The 19,630-nt window shown below is 36.7% G+C and overlaps 1 protein-coding gene across 1 annotated transcript; it reads left to right on the top strand.

The window, feature by feature from the left end:
- The first annotated feature begins 6,974 nt into the window (after window positions 1–6,974).
- Window positions 6,975–15,751, top strand: LOC127652257 (ATP-sensitive inward rectifier potassium channel 12-like). The gene is made up of 2 exons (XM_052138395.1): window positions 6,975–7,413; window positions 13,463–15,751. Exon 2 carries the CDS (start codon window positions 13,543–13,545, stop codon window positions 14,809–14,811), a length of 1,269 nt encoding a protein of 422 aa, XP_051994355.1. The 5' UTR covers window positions 6,975–7,413; window positions 13,463–13,542; the 3' UTR covers window positions 14,812–15,751.
- The last annotated feature ends 3,879 nt before the right edge of the window (window positions 15,752–19,630 follow it).

Below are 19,630 nucleotides of genomic sequence, written 5' to 3'. Positions count from 1 at the left end.
ATATGCAATACAATAAGTAAGGAGTATATGAAATATATATATATATATATATATATATGAAGTGGTATATTGAGGAGAATATGTTGACAGTCCAGTGTGAGATTACAGCTGAATAAAGTGCAGTGCTAATTATTGATCCTGATAGATCAAGTGTTCAACAGTCTGATTGCTTGGGGGAAGAAGCTGTCATGTAGTCGGCTGGTGCGGGTCCTGATGCTGCGATACCGCCTGCCTGATGGTAGCAGTGAGAACAGCCCATGACTCGGGTGACTGGAGTCTCTGATGATCCTCCGAGCTTTTTTCACACACCGCCTGGTATATATGTCCTGGAGGGAGGGAAGCTCACCTCTGATGATGTTCCTGGCAGTTCGCACCACCCTTTGCAGGGCTTTGCAGTTGTGCACGGTGCTATTGCCATACCAGGCGGTGATGCAGCCAGTCAGGATGCTCTCTACAGTGCTGGTGTAGAACCGTGTGAGGATGTGTTGGTTCATTCCAAAATGCTTTCACAGATAATTTTTCATGAAAGTAGATGGATGGATGGATGAATGGATAGATAGATAGATAGATACAATTTACACAATATACACCATAATTCACCATGAATAGACAAAAATTAGGAGAATAAACAGTACATACAAGAGTACACATTAAAGAATATTTTTATACACAATATGCACCTAAGTATCTATTGCACATGCATTGTATTGCACAGTATATATTGTTATCATCATTTTCTTTTATATTCTCTTTTTGCATGTATGCATGACGTGTATTCATATAAATAAGTGTGTGCATGTGTGTGTATTCTCTGAGGTACTGCTCTACTAACGCTCTCATTACTCATTTTGATCAGCACACCTGTGCAAAAGCGAAAATAAGCGACACACTTTTCCACTGTACATCCCTCTCTCTCCTGTTCTTTATCCATTGCTAACATATGTTCCACAACAGCTGCATGTTCATTATTATCTGTGGCTTCTGTCAGTACAGTTTTGTGCAGTCTCATCCTCCACTCATCCGTTCATATTTATGTTTATATCTTAGCTCTCATTACCTAAACCTAAGGGATCAGTACATCTTCTATAACATGATTATTTCCTGTTCTGTTATTGATGTCTATCCTCAGTGCTGTATCCACCTTGACTCCGTTACATTCAGGGCTGGGAAATAACTGAATACATGTAATGGGATTACGTATTTAAAATACAAAATATAAGTAACTGTTTTTATAGTCAAAGCAAGTGAAAAAATCTACCAGTGCTGAAGAAGTAATCCAAATGACTGAGATTACAGTACTGGTCTTGAGGAATGAAACGGAATATGTTACAAATTGTTAGTGAATAGTAAAGTGCTGCACTTGATGAGACCCTTGATTGTTGGTAGTAGAAGAACTTGTCATCCTAATTTACATACTTAAAACACAACAAGAGGCTCAATTAATGGTCGTTATTTAATTCCTTTGTGAAACTGATGCATTACTTAAATTAGTCATCAAGCAGGTCAATATATTTATAATAACTTATGACATACGTTTTTGTTGTAAAAAGAGGCCTGTGTAATAAGCATCAGCAATCTAAGCAATTAAAACAGTTTAAGAGACACAGCATATTACTGTTTACAGATTCAAATGAGTTATGTATGTGTCATCTGATTTATTTTGATGCAAAGGATTTTAAAACATTTATTCACAAGTTTTAGCGTTTACATTGTACTTGGTTTTTTCTTGACATTATTGGAATCGAGCAGTTCAGAAGCATAAAGGAATAGTTAACCCAAAAATGACAATTCGGTCATCACCAGAACAGCCAGGCACAGGAACAGTTTTTTCCCACAGGCCAGCCACCTCATGAACAGTTAAAACTACCCCTCTTTTTGTCAACCCAACCATGTGCTATATTCAATCCATCCATTCCTACTTACCTCTTCTTCAATACATCTCCTGCACATAACTGTATATCTGTATACAAACAACATTATTGCTCTAGAGTATATTTCTCTTTATATTTATCTGTTATATATAATTTTTTTATTTGTATGTCAATTATATGTATATATGTTTAAATGTATATGTTTGTATGGATGTATGTATGTATATATGGTTGCGCTGTAAAGCTCCTGTCACCAAGACAAATTCCTTGTGTGTGTAAGCATACTTGGCAATAAAGCTCATTCTGATTCTGATTTACTCACCCTCATGTTGTTTCAAACCTGTATGACTTTCTTCATTCTTTAAAGAATAGATGCTAGGCAAAATGTTAGTCTCAGTCACCATTCACTTTCATTGCATAATGTTTCCATGCAGTGAATGTGAATGGCGAATCTGAATCTGAACAAAAACATCATTTTTGTTCCACGTTAGCAGAAAAGTTACACAGGTTTAAAACAAAATTTAAAGGATTCATTGGTGCATGTTATTCCAAAGAAATAAAATGATTGTCTTCGTAATCTTCCATCAAAGATGAATATATCAGCTGATGTCACCAATCACTCTTATCATTCAACTCCTCCCCTCATTAAAAAGAATTGCTTTTTGCTGCTTGTACAATTTACTTAATTAAAATTCTAGAACATTTGTCATATTTCATTGTGTTCTATTCATTTAAATTTGTAAAATGAAAGTTTACTTAAAATATTTGAGTTAGCACTAAATGAATACATTTTGTGGTGTTAATGTAGCATTGAAGAAACTGGGCAGGGGATTTCCATTTTCATGCATGCTTTGCATGGGACTCTATAAGGAGAGTAAATGTTAATATTGAGTGTTATTTTATGTGTTTTTGTGCAAGATGAATATAAAGGGGAATACTTGTCAGTGTTTAATGTTTTGTTATGTTGAGATTTATAAGAGTATTGTGGGTTACCACTATGGTGAAGAATGTAACTTCAGCTAATGATGAGGACAGGTAACTGTACCACAAGAAATCGATTGCTTGTTTCATTGAGCAAATGCTGTGCTAACCAAAGCATAGCTACTAAACTAAATTTCACTTTCACTAGTTACATAAAGAAATAAAAGAGATTTATTTGAGTTACATTGACATGTCTAATATTGTTGGGTTTACCCAATTCAGCTAGGTTCTTTTGACACAAAGTGTTTGTGTTGAGATTACATAGTAATTTTAAGTTAGGAAAACTCATTTCAAAGACGAGCAACCACTGTCCATGATTCAGCCAAAGAGCTATTTTATTTGTGTCCAGCTGCCTAGTTATGCAACTTGCACTTTTAACACCCACTTTTATTGTATATTTAAGTTCTTTCAGACTTAAATCAAGTCCTGCCCTACATTTTTTGTTTTCCTTATTTTCAGAATATCCTGTTTCACCTGGAAAACGTCAGATAATGAGAGTATAATGGGTTGTGAATGCTGTTTCATGTTGATTTTATGCATTAAGTACAAAGTATGTAATGCTGCAAACACAAATGCGCACAATATCTCAGAGACAGCATTGCAACCAAAACCTAAAGGGTAAAATAATGATTTACACTTTTGGTAAGAGGGAGACAAAAAGAAATGAATGACTTTGCTACACTTAATGTTTTGCTTTTGCACATTTTCGGTTGTTATTTCTGCATGTGTATTTATTTATTTCTGATTTAGCAGGATGAATGCAGCTCTGTCAGAAAGATGGAGAGAAAGATCAATGGAAAACAAGGTGAAAAGATAGTTTACAGAAAGGTGCAGAAACAGCACAGCACATTTGAGGTCACACACTGACACACTGCTCTGCCAACTAGATCACCCTCAGCATTCATGTCTGATATTTAGCAAATTCACAATGTATTAATTGGTCTGTGTGCTCTTTTAATTTGGTATAATTTCCCATGTAATGCATTCCTGTGCTCCATTCATCTTTCAAAAGGAATGCATAAGAACTTTTCACACACTGACACACGCACGCACGCACGCACGCACGCACGCACACACACAGGGCTGTGTCGATGGATAAACACAGCAAACCAAGTCACTGGCCTAAATTGCAAACATGAGTGGGTTTGTGTCTGTGTGGACTCATATGGGAATAAGATGAACAATTCAACATTTGTTTTCTTGTGTGTCTTTTGCAATACACAAAATCATGAACGCTCAAACATACACACTCATAAAAGGCAAACAATTACTTAAAAGGAATATTTTTCAATTATTTTATCCATTAATGAAAACAAATGAATTATAGCTATGTTCACACTCATTGATTCATTTTCCCCTTGATTTCCAATCATCCTATTTTCCATTCATCTTATTTTCATGCTCCATATGGCATAAAGTTAGAAAACAGGACAAACACACGCGCGCACACACAGTCACCATGGCGAAAGCACTGAAAGTGTTTAATGGAGGACAACCTACTGTAACCAAGGTCAACTACTGGTCAGGAAAATTTTTATTTTAAATTAAGCTTCATCCATATCTGAGGAGTGCCAAGATGGTGTTTTAACCCCACAGAGAACGCATTCACTTAGATCCACCATTACTTCATTGCTGAAAAAGGACACATTGACATGATTAAGTGTGTGTGTTTGTGTGTGTGTATATGTGTGAGGTCTCTACAGTAATAATTAAGCTCAAGTCCATATGGACCCTTGAATTTCCACAACAGACATCTGTTCCTCTGCCTCAGGGCCAACACTCAGACATATTTCCTAATAAATATTCCAATGAATGCCAAAGTCTTACAAATTTTGTGGAAAATAATTAATTGTGTCACCCCCCCGACAGAATCCCACAGTCCTATTCATGACCTCACCTGATTCACTAAAAAAGTCTGTATTACATTTACATTTACATTTATGCATTTGGCAGACGCTTTTTATCCAAAGCGACTTACAGAGCAATTATTACAGGGACAATCCCCCTGGAGCAACCTGGAGTTAAGTGCCTTACTCAAGGACACAATGGTGGCGGCTACTATTATTAGTATTATTGAAAATGTCCTTGTATTAAGTCTTAGGACTTCTATACCTCTGAGTAAAACTATCAGTTATTAGTTAATTAACAGAAATGAACTATTCTTAAGCTCAATCGACAGTATTTGTAGCATTATATTGATTACCACAAAACATTATTTCGTCACACCTCTTACTTATTTTTATATTTATAAAAGAATAAGCAAAGATTGTGGTGACAGTTAGGCACTGATATTGAAAGTGAATGGGGTTAGTCCATAAATTATAAAATATACATTGTTTCAAAAGTACAGCCACAGGATGTAAATTTTATTGAGATAAAATCAGGGATGAACTGGTGTTCAGTGTTAACCAGATTATGTAGTTTATTAGTGTTGTGTAGTCGTGATAACATTTTTTGTCATTGTGGATATAACTTTACACATAAGTGCCTCGTGCCATTTGTTTTAATTATTATTATTCAAAATAGTCAAATTCGTTTTTGTATTAATCAACATTATGCTATCCACAAAAACTGTTAATTGAGCTTAACTCATTGTATTGAACCCAGAACATTCCTTTAATTAAATTATTAAAAGACAAAATAAAGAAATGGTCCTCAGAGACTGAATTAGGCAGCATGAAATATGTAATATGATGTCATATAGTATCTTAGATCTTATATTTTATTGATTTAGTAAATAATTTTTTTTTAAAAAAGAAACTTTTAAAAATCGAAATTTCTACACATAACATGTTGCCAGACCCTTTAGGTATAACTCTTGTTATAGTGCTGTTTAAAGCATTTTTTCTTGTATATTTGTTTTATCAAATTCCAATTTCTCAGTTCAATCAGTACTCTATAATAAATCTTGACTTATAATAAAAACCTTGACTTACACTCAAAAAAATTTTTTATTTCAATTTCAAAACAAAATCCCATATAATTGAATTGAGTATTCTTAAAAAAAAAAAGTATTCATTTAATTTAGTTAAAAATGAAAATTCATTTTGATGGACTTTTGTTATGAAATTGAAACGCATGAATATTCAAAATAAGCTTAAATATTTTTGAATGTATAATGACAAATCTGTGAATGGTGCATTTGGCAATTGCCATTTTTTTACATTCCATTGCTAAGTCACATGGTTTACCTGGAATGTGTCTGTTGATTACAGAAAACTTTTCAGACAATCTTTAAATGACAAGCCCTTTTAGAACTGTTCCAAACATAGCTTACAGCGCACATCATGAAACAGTATCAGGACATGCCATCACTGCCATCTATCTCTCTCTCTCTCTCTCTCTCTCTATCTAATCAATCTGTCTGTCTGTCTGTCTGTCTGTCTGTCTGACCAAAGGAGTTAGTTGCAGTTAGTAGCAGTATGTATCATAAACAGGTACACTTATAAGTTCCATAGACGCACACAGGTAGGAGTCGGATTAATTGGGTAGTGTGACCATGCACCCTTATGAGAGTATACTGTACATGTGCGTGTGTATTTGTAAAGGCAAATGTCCTCGTTCTGTCACCATCTTTACTGTGTAACACAACCCAAAACCAAACAGCCAACCTCTTTAATAGGATTATTCATCTGAGAACATGTTTTCTCCTTTCTCCTCTCCCTCTCTCTCTCTCTCTCTCTCACACACACACACACACACACACACACTTCTTCTCTCTCAACCCATGCAAAAACTATGAAAACATTTCGTACAAAATTCTGTTCCAAAAAAGAGATCTTCTAGGAATTGTATGAAGACTGCAAATTGTATATATTCTGTATTTTCTATTTTTGCACACTAAAGATAACTTATTTGTCTCTGTCTGTAATGTATTCATCCAACATTAGAAACAGTAAAAGTGTTGCACTTATTTTGGCTTTGAACATGCAAACACCAGCAGCTTCCAAGAGCTCCCCAATTGAGGTGCGATCAGTGAGAGTCTGGTCCCCGCAAATGCCAACTTCAGAGAGAGAGAGAGAGAGAGAGAGAGAGAGAGAGAGAGAGAGAGAGAGAGAGAGAGAGAGGGAGGGAGGGTGTGAAAAATTGCAGCATGGATCAGATAGCAGACAAGGGTAAGTGAGGGAGAGGAAAAAAGGAGGGATAGAAAGAGAGAGCAATGTATTAAACGTTCAAAGAGAGAGTCATTGGTGAAGTGTCGTGCTGAAAGATTAGGGATTCTATGGACATGTAAAACCCTGAAGGATGGCCACGACATTACTGAAGATAACAGGAAAACCTGATCAACTCTAGCGGCCATTAATGGAACATTCTGAGATTGTTAGCAGCCTTTAGATAAGAACCTCCTTCAATTACATGCGCATTTGTGAGTTTCCATCGTTAAAGATGAGGACCTCCTTGGACTGTCAGAATCCCTTTTTTTCTTTAAAGGGGTAATTCTTCTTCTAGAGGAACCCTAAACGTGGAGGCATCATGCTTTAATGCAACTTAAGATCTAGAGAAAGATCCACTTTGCATTTCACACATTTACACGCAAACGTAAATGCAAGAGAGAGAAAAGGTAAGCAAGATTTGTTTGCTGTTATCTGTGATACCTTCAGTGCCTGTTGACTCTACATATTCGTTCTGCTTTCATCATTCTGGTCTCACTCACATAGAGTACACAGGTATTTTCTGCAACCTGTAGGTGTGTTGCCCTTTAAAGCCTGTGTTCAGAGTACTAGCAGGTGATGCACAGTGGCATTGAATTTCTTGTACTTTCCAAATCAATGAGGGGGCTGTCAAACCACATGCAACATTCCCACAGTGATGGATATCCCCTGAATGCTGGAATGTCTGCATATGTTGTGCACTGTGCTGACCCTTCTCTGAATTTAAAACTGTGTTTACCATTTAGAAAAATATTTATAGCGTCTCAACTCAATTTCAAAGCATTCTGAATAAAAAAGGCAAGGCAAGTCTAGATTCGGCCAGATGCAATCCAAATCCCAACTCTTCCAATCCTCAACACACAGGCACCTGTTATAAAAAAAGGAAAAACATGGATGGATTTTGCATCACAAATCAAATAAAAATAATGACAATTTCCTGGTTTTATAAGACCAGCTTGGATCTTATTGGCTAAAAAGCCACCAGGCGTAACTCAGTGGATCCATTTCAGTGCTGCACATATGCTGAGGGTGACATGAGTCTAAGTTCATAAAGTTTATTAAAAGAGACTGATGCAGCTTTGCAGGAGCAGTGTACATTTTCAAAGGGAGGAGTAATGTGGAGTAATTCCTGAAGTCTGTCAACTGCATGTCAAAAATCTGTCACTTCTTTGAATTTCTCATCATATTTTCCATTTTGGGGCTGAAGGAGCTGTTGGACTATGTTAATTATGTTAGATAATTCAAATGACTGCTGTTTATTTAGATGTTCACTGTTCAAGAAAACAAACCTTGGAATAGGAATCATAATGTTCTATTCAGCTGAGGTTTCCATCGGGCACTACAACACTGCCACCATGGGATACTGTTATTTACGTCAGATTATCTTCTGCATATCAAACTACATCTGTTGACCAGTGTTCTCTATGTTTCCATCTGAATGTAGTCTTAAGATCTTGTAATCATAAATTTGTAATTCCTTTACAATTCTCTGTCTTCCTCAATATATTACCTTATCATAAATTTGTGGAAACATTCTGTCTAAGACAGCTGTTAAAAGGCCCCGATATACTTCCGGAGAAGTTATGGTAAAAATAAATTTGAAATGGCCGAGCAATTATTTACTGTTTGCGAACATTCAGACACCCGTCACACTGTTCTGGGAGGCGTTTATAAGTACACTCACTTAGCACTTCATTAGGAATGCTATGGCCCTAATAAAGTGCCCAACATGGTATTATGCTGTTGTAGCCCATTATCCTCAAGTTTCAAAATGTTGTGCATTCTGAGATGCTATTCTGCTTATTACAGTTGAGTGAGTATCTGATTTACCATATGCTTTCTGTCAGCTTGAACCAGTCTGACCATTATCCGTTGACCTCTCTCATCAACAAGGCATTTCTGTCCGCAGAACTTTGGCACCATTCTGAGTAATCTCTAGAGATTCCTGAAACTCCAAGGAGATCAGCAGTTACAGATATACTCAAAACAGGCCATCTGGCACCATCAATCATGCCACAGTCGTAATCACAGAGATCAAGTTTTTTCCCCCATTCTGATGGTTGATGTGAACATTAACTGAAGCTCCTGACCTGTATCTGCATGATTTTATGCATTGCACTGCTACCACCCGATTGGCTGATTTGATAATCACATGAATAAGTAGGTGTGCTGATGTTCCTAATAAAGTTCTAAGAGAGTGTACATTTAAATATGAGGAGACTCAGTAAAACCTTAACCAATGTGACATAAAAATATGCTATCCATGACTTTATGCCTGATGATTTAAAGCAGGGGTCGGCAACCTTTTTGACATGGAGTGCCATTTTGTTTGCCTGGTTAATGGCTGTGCCATTAATAGTGGTGTTTTCCTTATCACGTGTTGCTCTGAAAACAGAAAGAAAGAAATGAAACACGGAATGTATGTCATCCACGCAGCCTAAACGAAGCAAAGCGGACAAGATTACTTGTGCAAAGCACTGCCGTCTCGTGATGCGCGAATGGCTTATATGCGTGAAGCAGCATATAAAACAAAAAAGTGAATGAGCACTTAAGACTATTTGAGTAGATTTGAATCCTTTTGTAGACTAATTTAAAAAATAAAATGCATGAAATGTTCTTGGAAAATATCTCTACACGGACGCTCATATAGATGTAGTACCAGGCTAATAAGGCTGGGCAGTGGCTCTCACGCAAAAAATATAATTTCTGAAATAAAGAGAAAAACTGAGTGGGAAATATTATAGGAACGTTAATGACAAAGTATGTTTATTATTTGTAATCTACAGCTATCACAGAACCACTGTTTAGTTTATATTTAATCATCATAGTAGCCTACTAGTATCAAGCCACGGGAGTCAGATGATGAGTTGACATTTAAATTGGAATTAGTTGGCATCACATCAGGAAGTTGTGAAGATACCAACCCCACTGCTCTCTGTAACGGGAAATCTACTTCCTATTCCAACTGCTATTACTCTCTTTCTTCTCTTCCCTCACTTTTGCATGAGCCCACCTGGATGATGATTGAAATACCACTACACGAAGCTGACAGTCACCCCTCAACCAAACACACACACCTACTCACACACACACAGAACATTTCTACCAGACAGGTTTCCATGGAAACATAACCCTTTTGAGTATTGTAAGAACTATGCAGTATTTCTGTGTGTGAGATCACATTTGTGGGTCTGGATGAAGGAAATTATGTTTTTCTCATTATCACTCTCCTCTAATCTGAGGCTTCTTTGCTATTCACACTTACCAATATAGCAGCACCTGACACTACCAGCCCCCAGTGTATATGTGCACGTTAAGTCTGTGTGTTTTGATGGCTCTCTGTCAGTACAGTATGTCTTGGAGCGCAGATTCTTGCAAGTGTGTGTGTGTGTGTGTGTGCAGTAGTCTCTAGACAAGCATCTATTAATAGAAAGACAGATCACTTGACTCAGGCAGTGGCTAGACGCCTAAATCTGGACCCTCTGGAGCTCTCTGTCAGAAAACAACACAGAGAAAAATCAAATAATGATAATGATAATGATAACGATAACAATAACAATAATATCTGTTGCATGGTTTCTCTCAGGCTATGAGGTCTGTGCACTTCACCGTGCAAATGTGCAGTTTTGCAGGAAAAGTATGAAATTACTTAAATTAGCTATATCTGCTGCGAAACAAGCACACACAGACGACAAATGTGCACATCTACTCTCTCTTTATTTATCTTCATGTTGTGCCAAACCTGTGCGACTTTATTTCTTTTATGGAACACAAAAGGATATATTAGGAAGGAGTACACTAAGTCATCATTCACTTCAGTATATGGAAAAAAGTGCAATGAAAGTGCCTTTTCTCCATTGTGTTTTACGGACAAAAGCAAGACTTACAGGTTTGGAACAACATCAGGGTGAATAAATGATAAATATATATCAAACCTTTATTGTCATATAGAGATATTGCTATATGTCATGTGTTCAATATAATTTAAGCTCTATCAACAGCATTTGTGGCATAATGTTGATTACCACTCCTTTTCTTAAAAAAAAAAAAAGCAAAAATCTGGGTTACAACGAAGAAGTGGAAGTGAATAGGGCCAATCCATATACATTAAAATACTCAATGTTTAAAAGTATAGATGTAAGCAATATACGTGTTAACATGATTTTAGTGTGATAAAATTTTTAAACATCTTCGTTGCCATGACAACATAATGCCGTAAACCCTAAAATGACTGTAAAAACAATGATATAAACAACTTTACAGCTCAAATAATACACAAATTTTAACAGAATAATTCATGAAAGTGCTTTTATACAATTATAAGCTTCATAATTCTGCCTTTAAACCCTCCAAAAATTTGCCCCATTTACTTCCATTGTAAGTGCCTCACCATAACCTACATTTTTGCTTTTTTTAAAGAAACAAAGGGATGAGTCAAAATGATTGCTTGTGGTTGTAGTTTTGAAATTAACTTGTTATTTTCACTTCATATTCTTTGAATATGTTCCTTAGACTAATGGTTGACCGATATGTTTTTTTAACGGCCGATGCCGATATTCAGAGAGCATGGTGGCCGATATAATGCCGATACATAACACAATTTAATATAGTAAACAACATAAACATAAAATTGCTAAAAAAAAATTAACAGACTTATTTATCTCATTTTGAAACACTCCTGGGAGACTATTTCCATCATGACAGTGCTCCTATCTATTTGAATGTGGGAACACCGGAATCTTAAATATGGTTGGTCAAGATTCTGATCAAAGTACATATTTCAAATGAGTAAAATCTGACAATTGTGGTATCATAAATTGTGCTGCTTTACCTCAGATTACACACACACAAAAAATTTTAAAATTCTGGCTTGTATAGCTAATGCACATGCTTGTTCTCAAGATGATTGACAGGTGATGTCTGTATCTATAAGGTGATTGGCTATTTTACCAGTAAGGCGGGACTTTCTTTCTACATCCGTTGACCGTTGCTTCTTGGTTGGGCATTCCTATTTCTCCCATTAATTTTAATAGAAGTGGCCTGTCTCTGCTAAATAGTCTCTGATCCAGCACAAGCAGCATTCTCCTGACAGTTTAAACGGCCCGGATCGCCTGTTTGGATTGTCACGGACTGACCATCATGATTTGAGGAACTGTTGATCCTGAAGTTCTTGATTCTGGCTGATAGAATATGTGCTTCAGAGGAAGATATTAGATGAGCACTCGACGGGAAGAAATGCTGGATTTTCACGAGGTTCGTGTATTTCATCTGTTTAAACGAGATATCTGCCTATCTGCAGATGGTATATAATAGAAGTTTTATTGATATTTGCCTTTTATCATTAGAAAGAATGTTAAAAGTGGCAGGGAACTGTTGAGGAGAGGCTGATAAAATATGTGCTTCAGAGGTAAATAAATGAGCGCTCCACAGGATGCTGAATCTGCTCAAGTTTTGTGAGGTTTGTGTATTACATCTGTTGAAATGTGATATGTGCATATTTACAGATGGTATATTTTGTTATTTATATTTTATTGATATTTGCCTTTTTATCAATAGACAAGACAGTTAAAAGTTACAGGGAACTGTTGAGGAGAGAGGGAGAATGAAACAGACAAGCACTTTAAAATTATGAGCTGATACGCGTCTGCCGCAGCTCTGATATGTGGGCCGTTTAAATGAGACTGTGTTGCACACCAATCTATTATTGTAGTAACACGACGACACGTAACAACAAAACAAACTGTGACAGGTGGTTTACATGTTTCAGTCACTTCACATGCAAGCAGGCAATTCTCAGCGCCCTCAAGAAACATATCAGCCAAATGGGAAAATGTATCGGCCGATGCGATAAATAAAAAAGTCAGAAATTCGGCTGATTTATCGGCAATATATCAGTCGACCACTACCTTAGACTTAAACAAAACTTTGTAGACAGATACAGTATTGTTGCAGCAGTATCCCTCTGTTTTATCACAGAGTAAACATAAGTAATGTAACATTGTTAATTAAGGACTTTTGACATGTATTGTCAAGTTATTAATATTTTTCAAAATAATAATCTATTATAGTTCTAATAAGATGTGGAATATCACCCTGATAGAAATGTTAATCATATTTTTTTGAGGTATTAAAACTTGAGCCCTGGAGATCACAAACAAAACCTGAGGGTTAAAAAATCTTCATAGCATTTGAATTTTCGAACAATAAACTGAAGCTAATTACACCCTCAATTAGTAACACCCTCATATAATTCCAAACCTGTATCAATTTCTTTCTTTCTATTTCATCCATCATTTTCATTGTGTTCCATGGAAAAAAGTAAGATTTATGGGTTAAAACAATATAAGGGTGAGTAAATGATGACAACATTTTCATATTTGAGTGCTCTTCAAGCAGTATTTATATAATTAACAATGTGTGAGATTAAAGGACTGATATAATCTTTTTCTATATCTGTAGGCATCCTGAAGACAGACTGATCCAGAGCTTCTGTGGTCCTCTCTCCCACTTACTCATTGTTTCTTGTTGGGCAGAGTGGTATGAGTGTGGGCAGGCCCCACCGTTACAGCATTGTGTCATCGTCGGAGGAGGAGGTGTATCGCCACGGCAACATGCCCGCCCTCGGCAATGGCTTTGGCAATGGCAAGATCCAGACGCGGAGGAAAGTGCGGAGCCGCTTCGTAAACAAGACGGGCCAGTGCAATGTCAGTTTTGCACATATGGACGAGCAATCCCAGCGTTACCTTGCAGACATTTTTACCACATGTGTGGACATCCGCTGGCGCTGGATGTTCATCCTTTTCTCCCTTGCTTTTGTGCTTTCCTGGCTTGCATTTGGTTTTGCCTTCTGGACCATTGCTCTTATCCACGGTGACTTAGACAGACCTTCTGGAGATGACTTCACACCATGTGTCATGCAGGTCAACAGCTTTGTTGCGGCATTTTTGTTCTCGGTTGAGACACAAACCACGATTGGCTATGGGTTCCGTTTTGTGACTGAGGAGTGTCCACTAGCTGTGTTCATGGTTGTCTTCCAGTCCATTGTGGGCTGCATTATTGACTCCTTTATGATTGGCGCCATCATGGCCAAAATGGCGCGACCTAAAAAACGGGCCGAGACAATACTGTTCTCGCACAATGCTGTCATTGCTATGCGTGATGGAAAGTTGTGCTTAATGTGGCGGGTTGGGAACTTGAGGAAAAGTCACATTGTTGAGGCTCACGTGCGGGCGCAACTTATTAAGCCCCGAATAACAGAAGAAGGTGAATATATCCCACTCGATCAGATTGACATCAATGTGGGCTATGACCAAGGTTTTGACCGCATCTTCCTAGTTGCCCCCCTCACTATCCTCCATGAGATAAATGAGGAGAGTCCACTGTTTGGAATCAGCAAGCAGGACCTGGAAACAGCTAATTTTGAGATTGTGGTCGTACTAGAAGGGATGGTTGAGGCAACTGCGATGACGGCTCAGGTTCGCAGCTCCTACCTGTCCAGTGAGATCTTATGGGGCCATCGCTTTGAGCCAGTGGTGTTTGAGGAAAAGAACCAGTATAAGGTAGACTACTCGCACTTCCATAAAACCTATGAAGTGCCCTCAACGCCGTGTTGCAGCGGCAAAGACATGGCCGAGAGCAAGTCCCTGGAGTCTGGTGCCAACTTCTGTTATGAGAATGAGTTGGCCTTTATTAGCAGGGATGAAGAGGAACAAGATGAGGAGAGGGTTGAGAGTGCGACTGAGCTAGAGACGCTTTCGGCCAATCTGAACTTTGATCAGAGGTCATTTCACAAAGAATCAGAAATCTAATCTTGATCTTCACTTTGAGAACTTTGCTTTATAGTTGACTAAGCCTATTCTTCTAGTGTTGGTTGTACTGGATAGATACAGTGCAATGCAAGTGCCATTCGAAACCCTGACCCACTGTCCTAGAGCCATCCTGTAGATGAGGGAAGGCCAGGAAAAGAAAGTGCTTTTTGAAGTTGTCGGAAATGCAAGGCCTTCTTTTAGGAAAACTTGAAATCTCAAATATCTATTTCATACTGTATTTTGAGTGATAGCTTTAAGTAGTATCATTATGCAATACTAAGCTAGCCTGGGTGCCATATTGACTAAATAAAAATAAAAAGACAATTTGCACAAGCTAGGTTGTTAACCACTAGTGTGTTTGCTTGAATATCGAGTATAACATGATACAATCTGTTTGGTGTGATCTGCAGCAATAAAGTGACTTTCAACCATGTTCTCCATATTCCAATTGTCTGGCTAACATTCACTGCATTGTTATCTTTATTTGAATTACATTAGAGCAAAGCCCCAGATGTTTGATCCGTTTATTTTTACCTTGTAATGAACTATAACTTATAAGGTGTGTGAAAGACAATTAAAACCTAAATAGATGTTGAATTACTGCCAACAATGAGCAATATGGCTCCCAGGCTAGCAAATAGCAAAGACACAAAAAGTATTTATTTAGCATTAGAAAGTGAGTAGAAATATAAATATAAATATATGTGAGTATGTGGGTGATTGAGTGAAAGAGAAGGTATGGTTATAGTATAAGCTTTAACTTTGAGGATGATGGTAGTTTTTTCACAACATACCACCATTCACATTCATGCTCAGGACAAATATTCTTGTATAAAACCACACGTACTCTCTCTCTCTCTCTCTCTCTCTCTCTCTCTCTCTCTCTCTCACACACACACACACACACACACACACACACACACACACACACACACACACACACACACACACACACACACACAGTAATGACAGCCAGAGAACAACAAAATTTTGAGGATTATGCTGCTTTGAATGTGAAGTGTGTAATTGTCGTTTGGTGATGCTTGTGGTGCAGAAATTACACACTTCTCAAATTTGTTGAAGCTCCAAAACAAAATATTTTAAAACGCAGTGACTATTTGCACTAGGTGTAAATAGCACCTGCCACATAGAGTGGCTATTTGCACTCCAATGTCTAGTAGATACACAAACTGAAGACAAACTTCACACCTAGTTTCACTGCATCTAACACAATTTGCACTGTAAATAAGATGCTTTTTGTTGCTATTTGCACTTAGTATTTAAGTTGACATTTTAATAAATCATTTTAAAATGAATTTGCTTTTAGTATTTAATTAGGGGTGTAAATAGTACGTGCCACTATAGGGTTTGCAAATAGCTTCTAACGCAACTTGCACTGTAATAAAGATGCTTTTGGTTGCTACTTTGCACTTAGTACAAACAGCCTCTGCCATTTAAAAAAATTACATGCTTTACTGAAGCAACAGTAACAATGTGCAAGTGTGCTCGTGTTATGAGGTATAACTTCAATGTTATCTTTATCTATTGGCATTTATTTTCTCAGTGTTAAAAGAGCTACCATAATGTTGAAAGAAATTGATCAATAAAAAAAGATTATAAAGTAGAGGTGTAGGATTACAGTGATTTGGTTGTAAGTCCATATCTCACACTAACTACATTTTAAAGGATGGTTCACCAAAAAAGAAAAAAAATGGCCAACATCATTAAACATCATTTTCAAACCTGCATGACTTCAGTGGAACAGAATAGGAAATGTTAGGCCGAATGTTTTGCTTCGGTCACCATTCATATTTATTGTATGAAAAAGGATGCAATTAAAGTGAAAATGACTGAGACTAAAAATCTCCTTTTGTGCTCAACTGAAGTAAGAAAGTCATACGGGCTTGAAACAACATAAGAGTGAGTTTTCATTTTTGGGTGAACTATCCCTTTTACCATTCAGTAAAATATAACAACTAAGGGATAATGTACAGTCAACTAGTCATTATTGCAAAATAAACACAAACAGGGTGATCAGGATCCTGACTTGACAAATCAGAATCAGGTATTACCGAGAGCCAGAGGCGTGTAATATGTCGGTTTAATTATACAGATTTTCACTCTCATAAAACACACTTAAGAACTTATACAAATGAATTTCAACAAGCAACTAACAACATCAAAACACTAACCACCCATCTCAGATAACCTTACAATTGATAATTAGTGATTGTGACAATCCTCTGAATATCATGCTCCTTTTCAAAATCACAGCAAAGAGAAAGGGAGAGGTGAGACAGAGAGCCAGAAACGAAAAAGGAACAGTGAAAGAGTGTTCACTCACTCTCCTCATCCATCACTTTACTCAGTGGGGGCAAAATAAGAGGGCCTGATTAAATAAAGAAGGCATTATATAAGATCATTTAAATAAATTAAACATTTCATAAAGGTAGATTTTAGTCATACTCCCTCAGGAAAGAGAGGGGAAAAAAATGAGATAATCCACTTCCAATCATCCACTCTCCAAAAATATTACAGTACCACGTCACATCATACAACCCACAGCAGCATAGCTTTTTAATTGCTGTCTGATCATATAAGGGTAAAGGTCTCATTATTCATTCTATTTGCAACATTACTGTTTTGAGGTCATGTCCTCCTCACTACCTCTTCAGATGGGTCTCTGAGGATGAAAGTGAGTCACCTTTTCCATATGGTTTCAGTTCAATACTTGAGTAAAGAAAGCAAAGAGTGGCACCCTGTGGCACTCTATTGGAACGCTTGAAAATCAGTCCATACCAGCTAAAATTGGTCAAGCTGGTTTTGGAATATGGTCCAAGGAGGTCTACCAACTCTATCCAGCTTTATCAAGGTGGTCAACCAGTTCTGCCAGCAGGTATTTCAGCTGATCAGGTATCTAGATCAGCTTGGATGAGCTAAAGACCGTAAATGTTCAACTCGGACCAGTTTAAGGCTATAATGATCAGCTTGGACCAGCTCGAAATCTTGTCAAACCAGTTCCCATCAGATCAGGATTTTCCAGCAGGGATTTAAAACCCACGTTGATAAGAGTCGCAAGGATACAACTAAAGAAAGGAACACTGACCAAACAAGACTCAGAATTCAAATATAAGACAAATAGTTGTGTAAAACCTTAAACTTGTACAGAAAACAAGTATTTTAATAATGCAGCTCTATTCAGGGCTAAACAACTGGAAAGTGAAAACAAAGTAGGAAAATTGAGCATTAAGTATTTACTGTATATAATACATTGCAGTAAATCTTTTTATATGTTCAAATGCTCTTATATATCTGAAACAAGTCTATCTCTAACCCTATCGGTTTCCCGCAGTCTGTCATTGGAAGAGAATCATAACAGACATAACCATGATGACAAATGTATCCATGGTAACGGTCTATCTATAATCACTGGAAGTATAGTTGGTCTATCTATAGATTTGTTCCTTTTTCTTCTACTGTTGCACCACTGTGCCCTCAGAAATTCCACCACCAGTACATATCAATACAAACAGACTCACAAATGTTCTAAGACTATCATGTAATACAGAATACAGGGCACTGCACAGTTGATTTTTATGACAATCAAAGTGTGATCTTTAATTTTTTTTCTAGTCCTAAGCATAATACCATAGCTGTTATGAATTGTGACTTTAAAGTCTGCAAATTACTTAAGTGAACATGTAGCCTATGTCTCCTATTGCCAATAGGAAGGAGTGTAAGTCCAAATACTTTGTGTTCCACCCCAGAGAATGTCTCTAATTACAGGATGTCTTTAAATACATTATAACTATAGGAACCAAATGCATGTGTGACCTATAGGGGCAAGCCTTTAAGGCTTTGAGAATACTTGTCACATAGAAGGGTCAAAGAGATCATGTACATTTGCCTTCTGAGAAGGCTGGTAATTAACACCAGATATAACCATAAACCCCGGAACAGAACACAGAACTGCGTATTCAGCATTTACACCGGTCAACTTGTGCGCATTGCCTAATACATAAACATGGCAACAATATTGGGTGTCATTCTTAAATGTAGAGTACTGTTGGTTCACTATTAACATTTTAAAATGCCAGGTTCCTGTTCAAATAAAAAAAAATGGTAACACTTTACAATAAGATTATATATGTTACTATATAACATTAGTTAATGCATATCATGAACTTACGATGAAATCTATGTTTTACAGAATTTATTAATCTTGGTTAATGCTGATTTAGGAAAATACAATTATTCATAGTTGCTAATGTGAATGTATACATCTTTCATTTTAAAAATATATTAGTTAATGTTGAAATTAACATAACATTAATCAAGATTAATAAGTGCTGGAAAAGTATAGTTCATTGTTAGTTCAGGTTTACTAATGTAACACTTCTACTTATTGTAAAGTGTTACCAATGTTTTAAATTGATGCAACAGTTGAAGTGGGTTATTTCTTTTCATATTTTGAAAAATCAAACCAGTGATGCTAAAATTAATATTTTAGGCTGAAACTCAATGCATGCAATGACATAATAACATTACCCTTTTCTGAAACGTAAAGTATTTATCCTCAACAATAGTGTGTATTTCAGAAGTGAACCTTAATAATAATAATCAGAACTATATTCACAAATAAGATTTGCATTCTAAAAATAAACTGGAAAAAGTAGTTGGATATGAGAGAATGTGAAAAGGAGATGAGGAAATATACACCAATGGATTCCTGGTAAACATTAAATCTGTAACGAATCTCACCTTCAGTTGCATGAAATTATTTTAAATTATGTGAGTAAAATACTGTGTGTGTGGGTGG

This window comes from Xyrauchen texanus, chromosome 12 (assembly GCF_025860055.1).
Source record: "Xyrauchen texanus isolate HMW12.3.18 chromosome 12, RBS_HiC_50CHRs, whole genome shotgun sequence".
In the NCBI taxonomy this organism is placed as follows: Eukaryota; Metazoa; Chordata; class Actinopteri; order Cypriniformes; family Catostomidae; genus Xyrauchen; species Xyrauchen texanus.
Note: the sequence above shows the minus strand (reverse complement) of the source record. Positions and strands in the feature narration are given on the sequence as shown.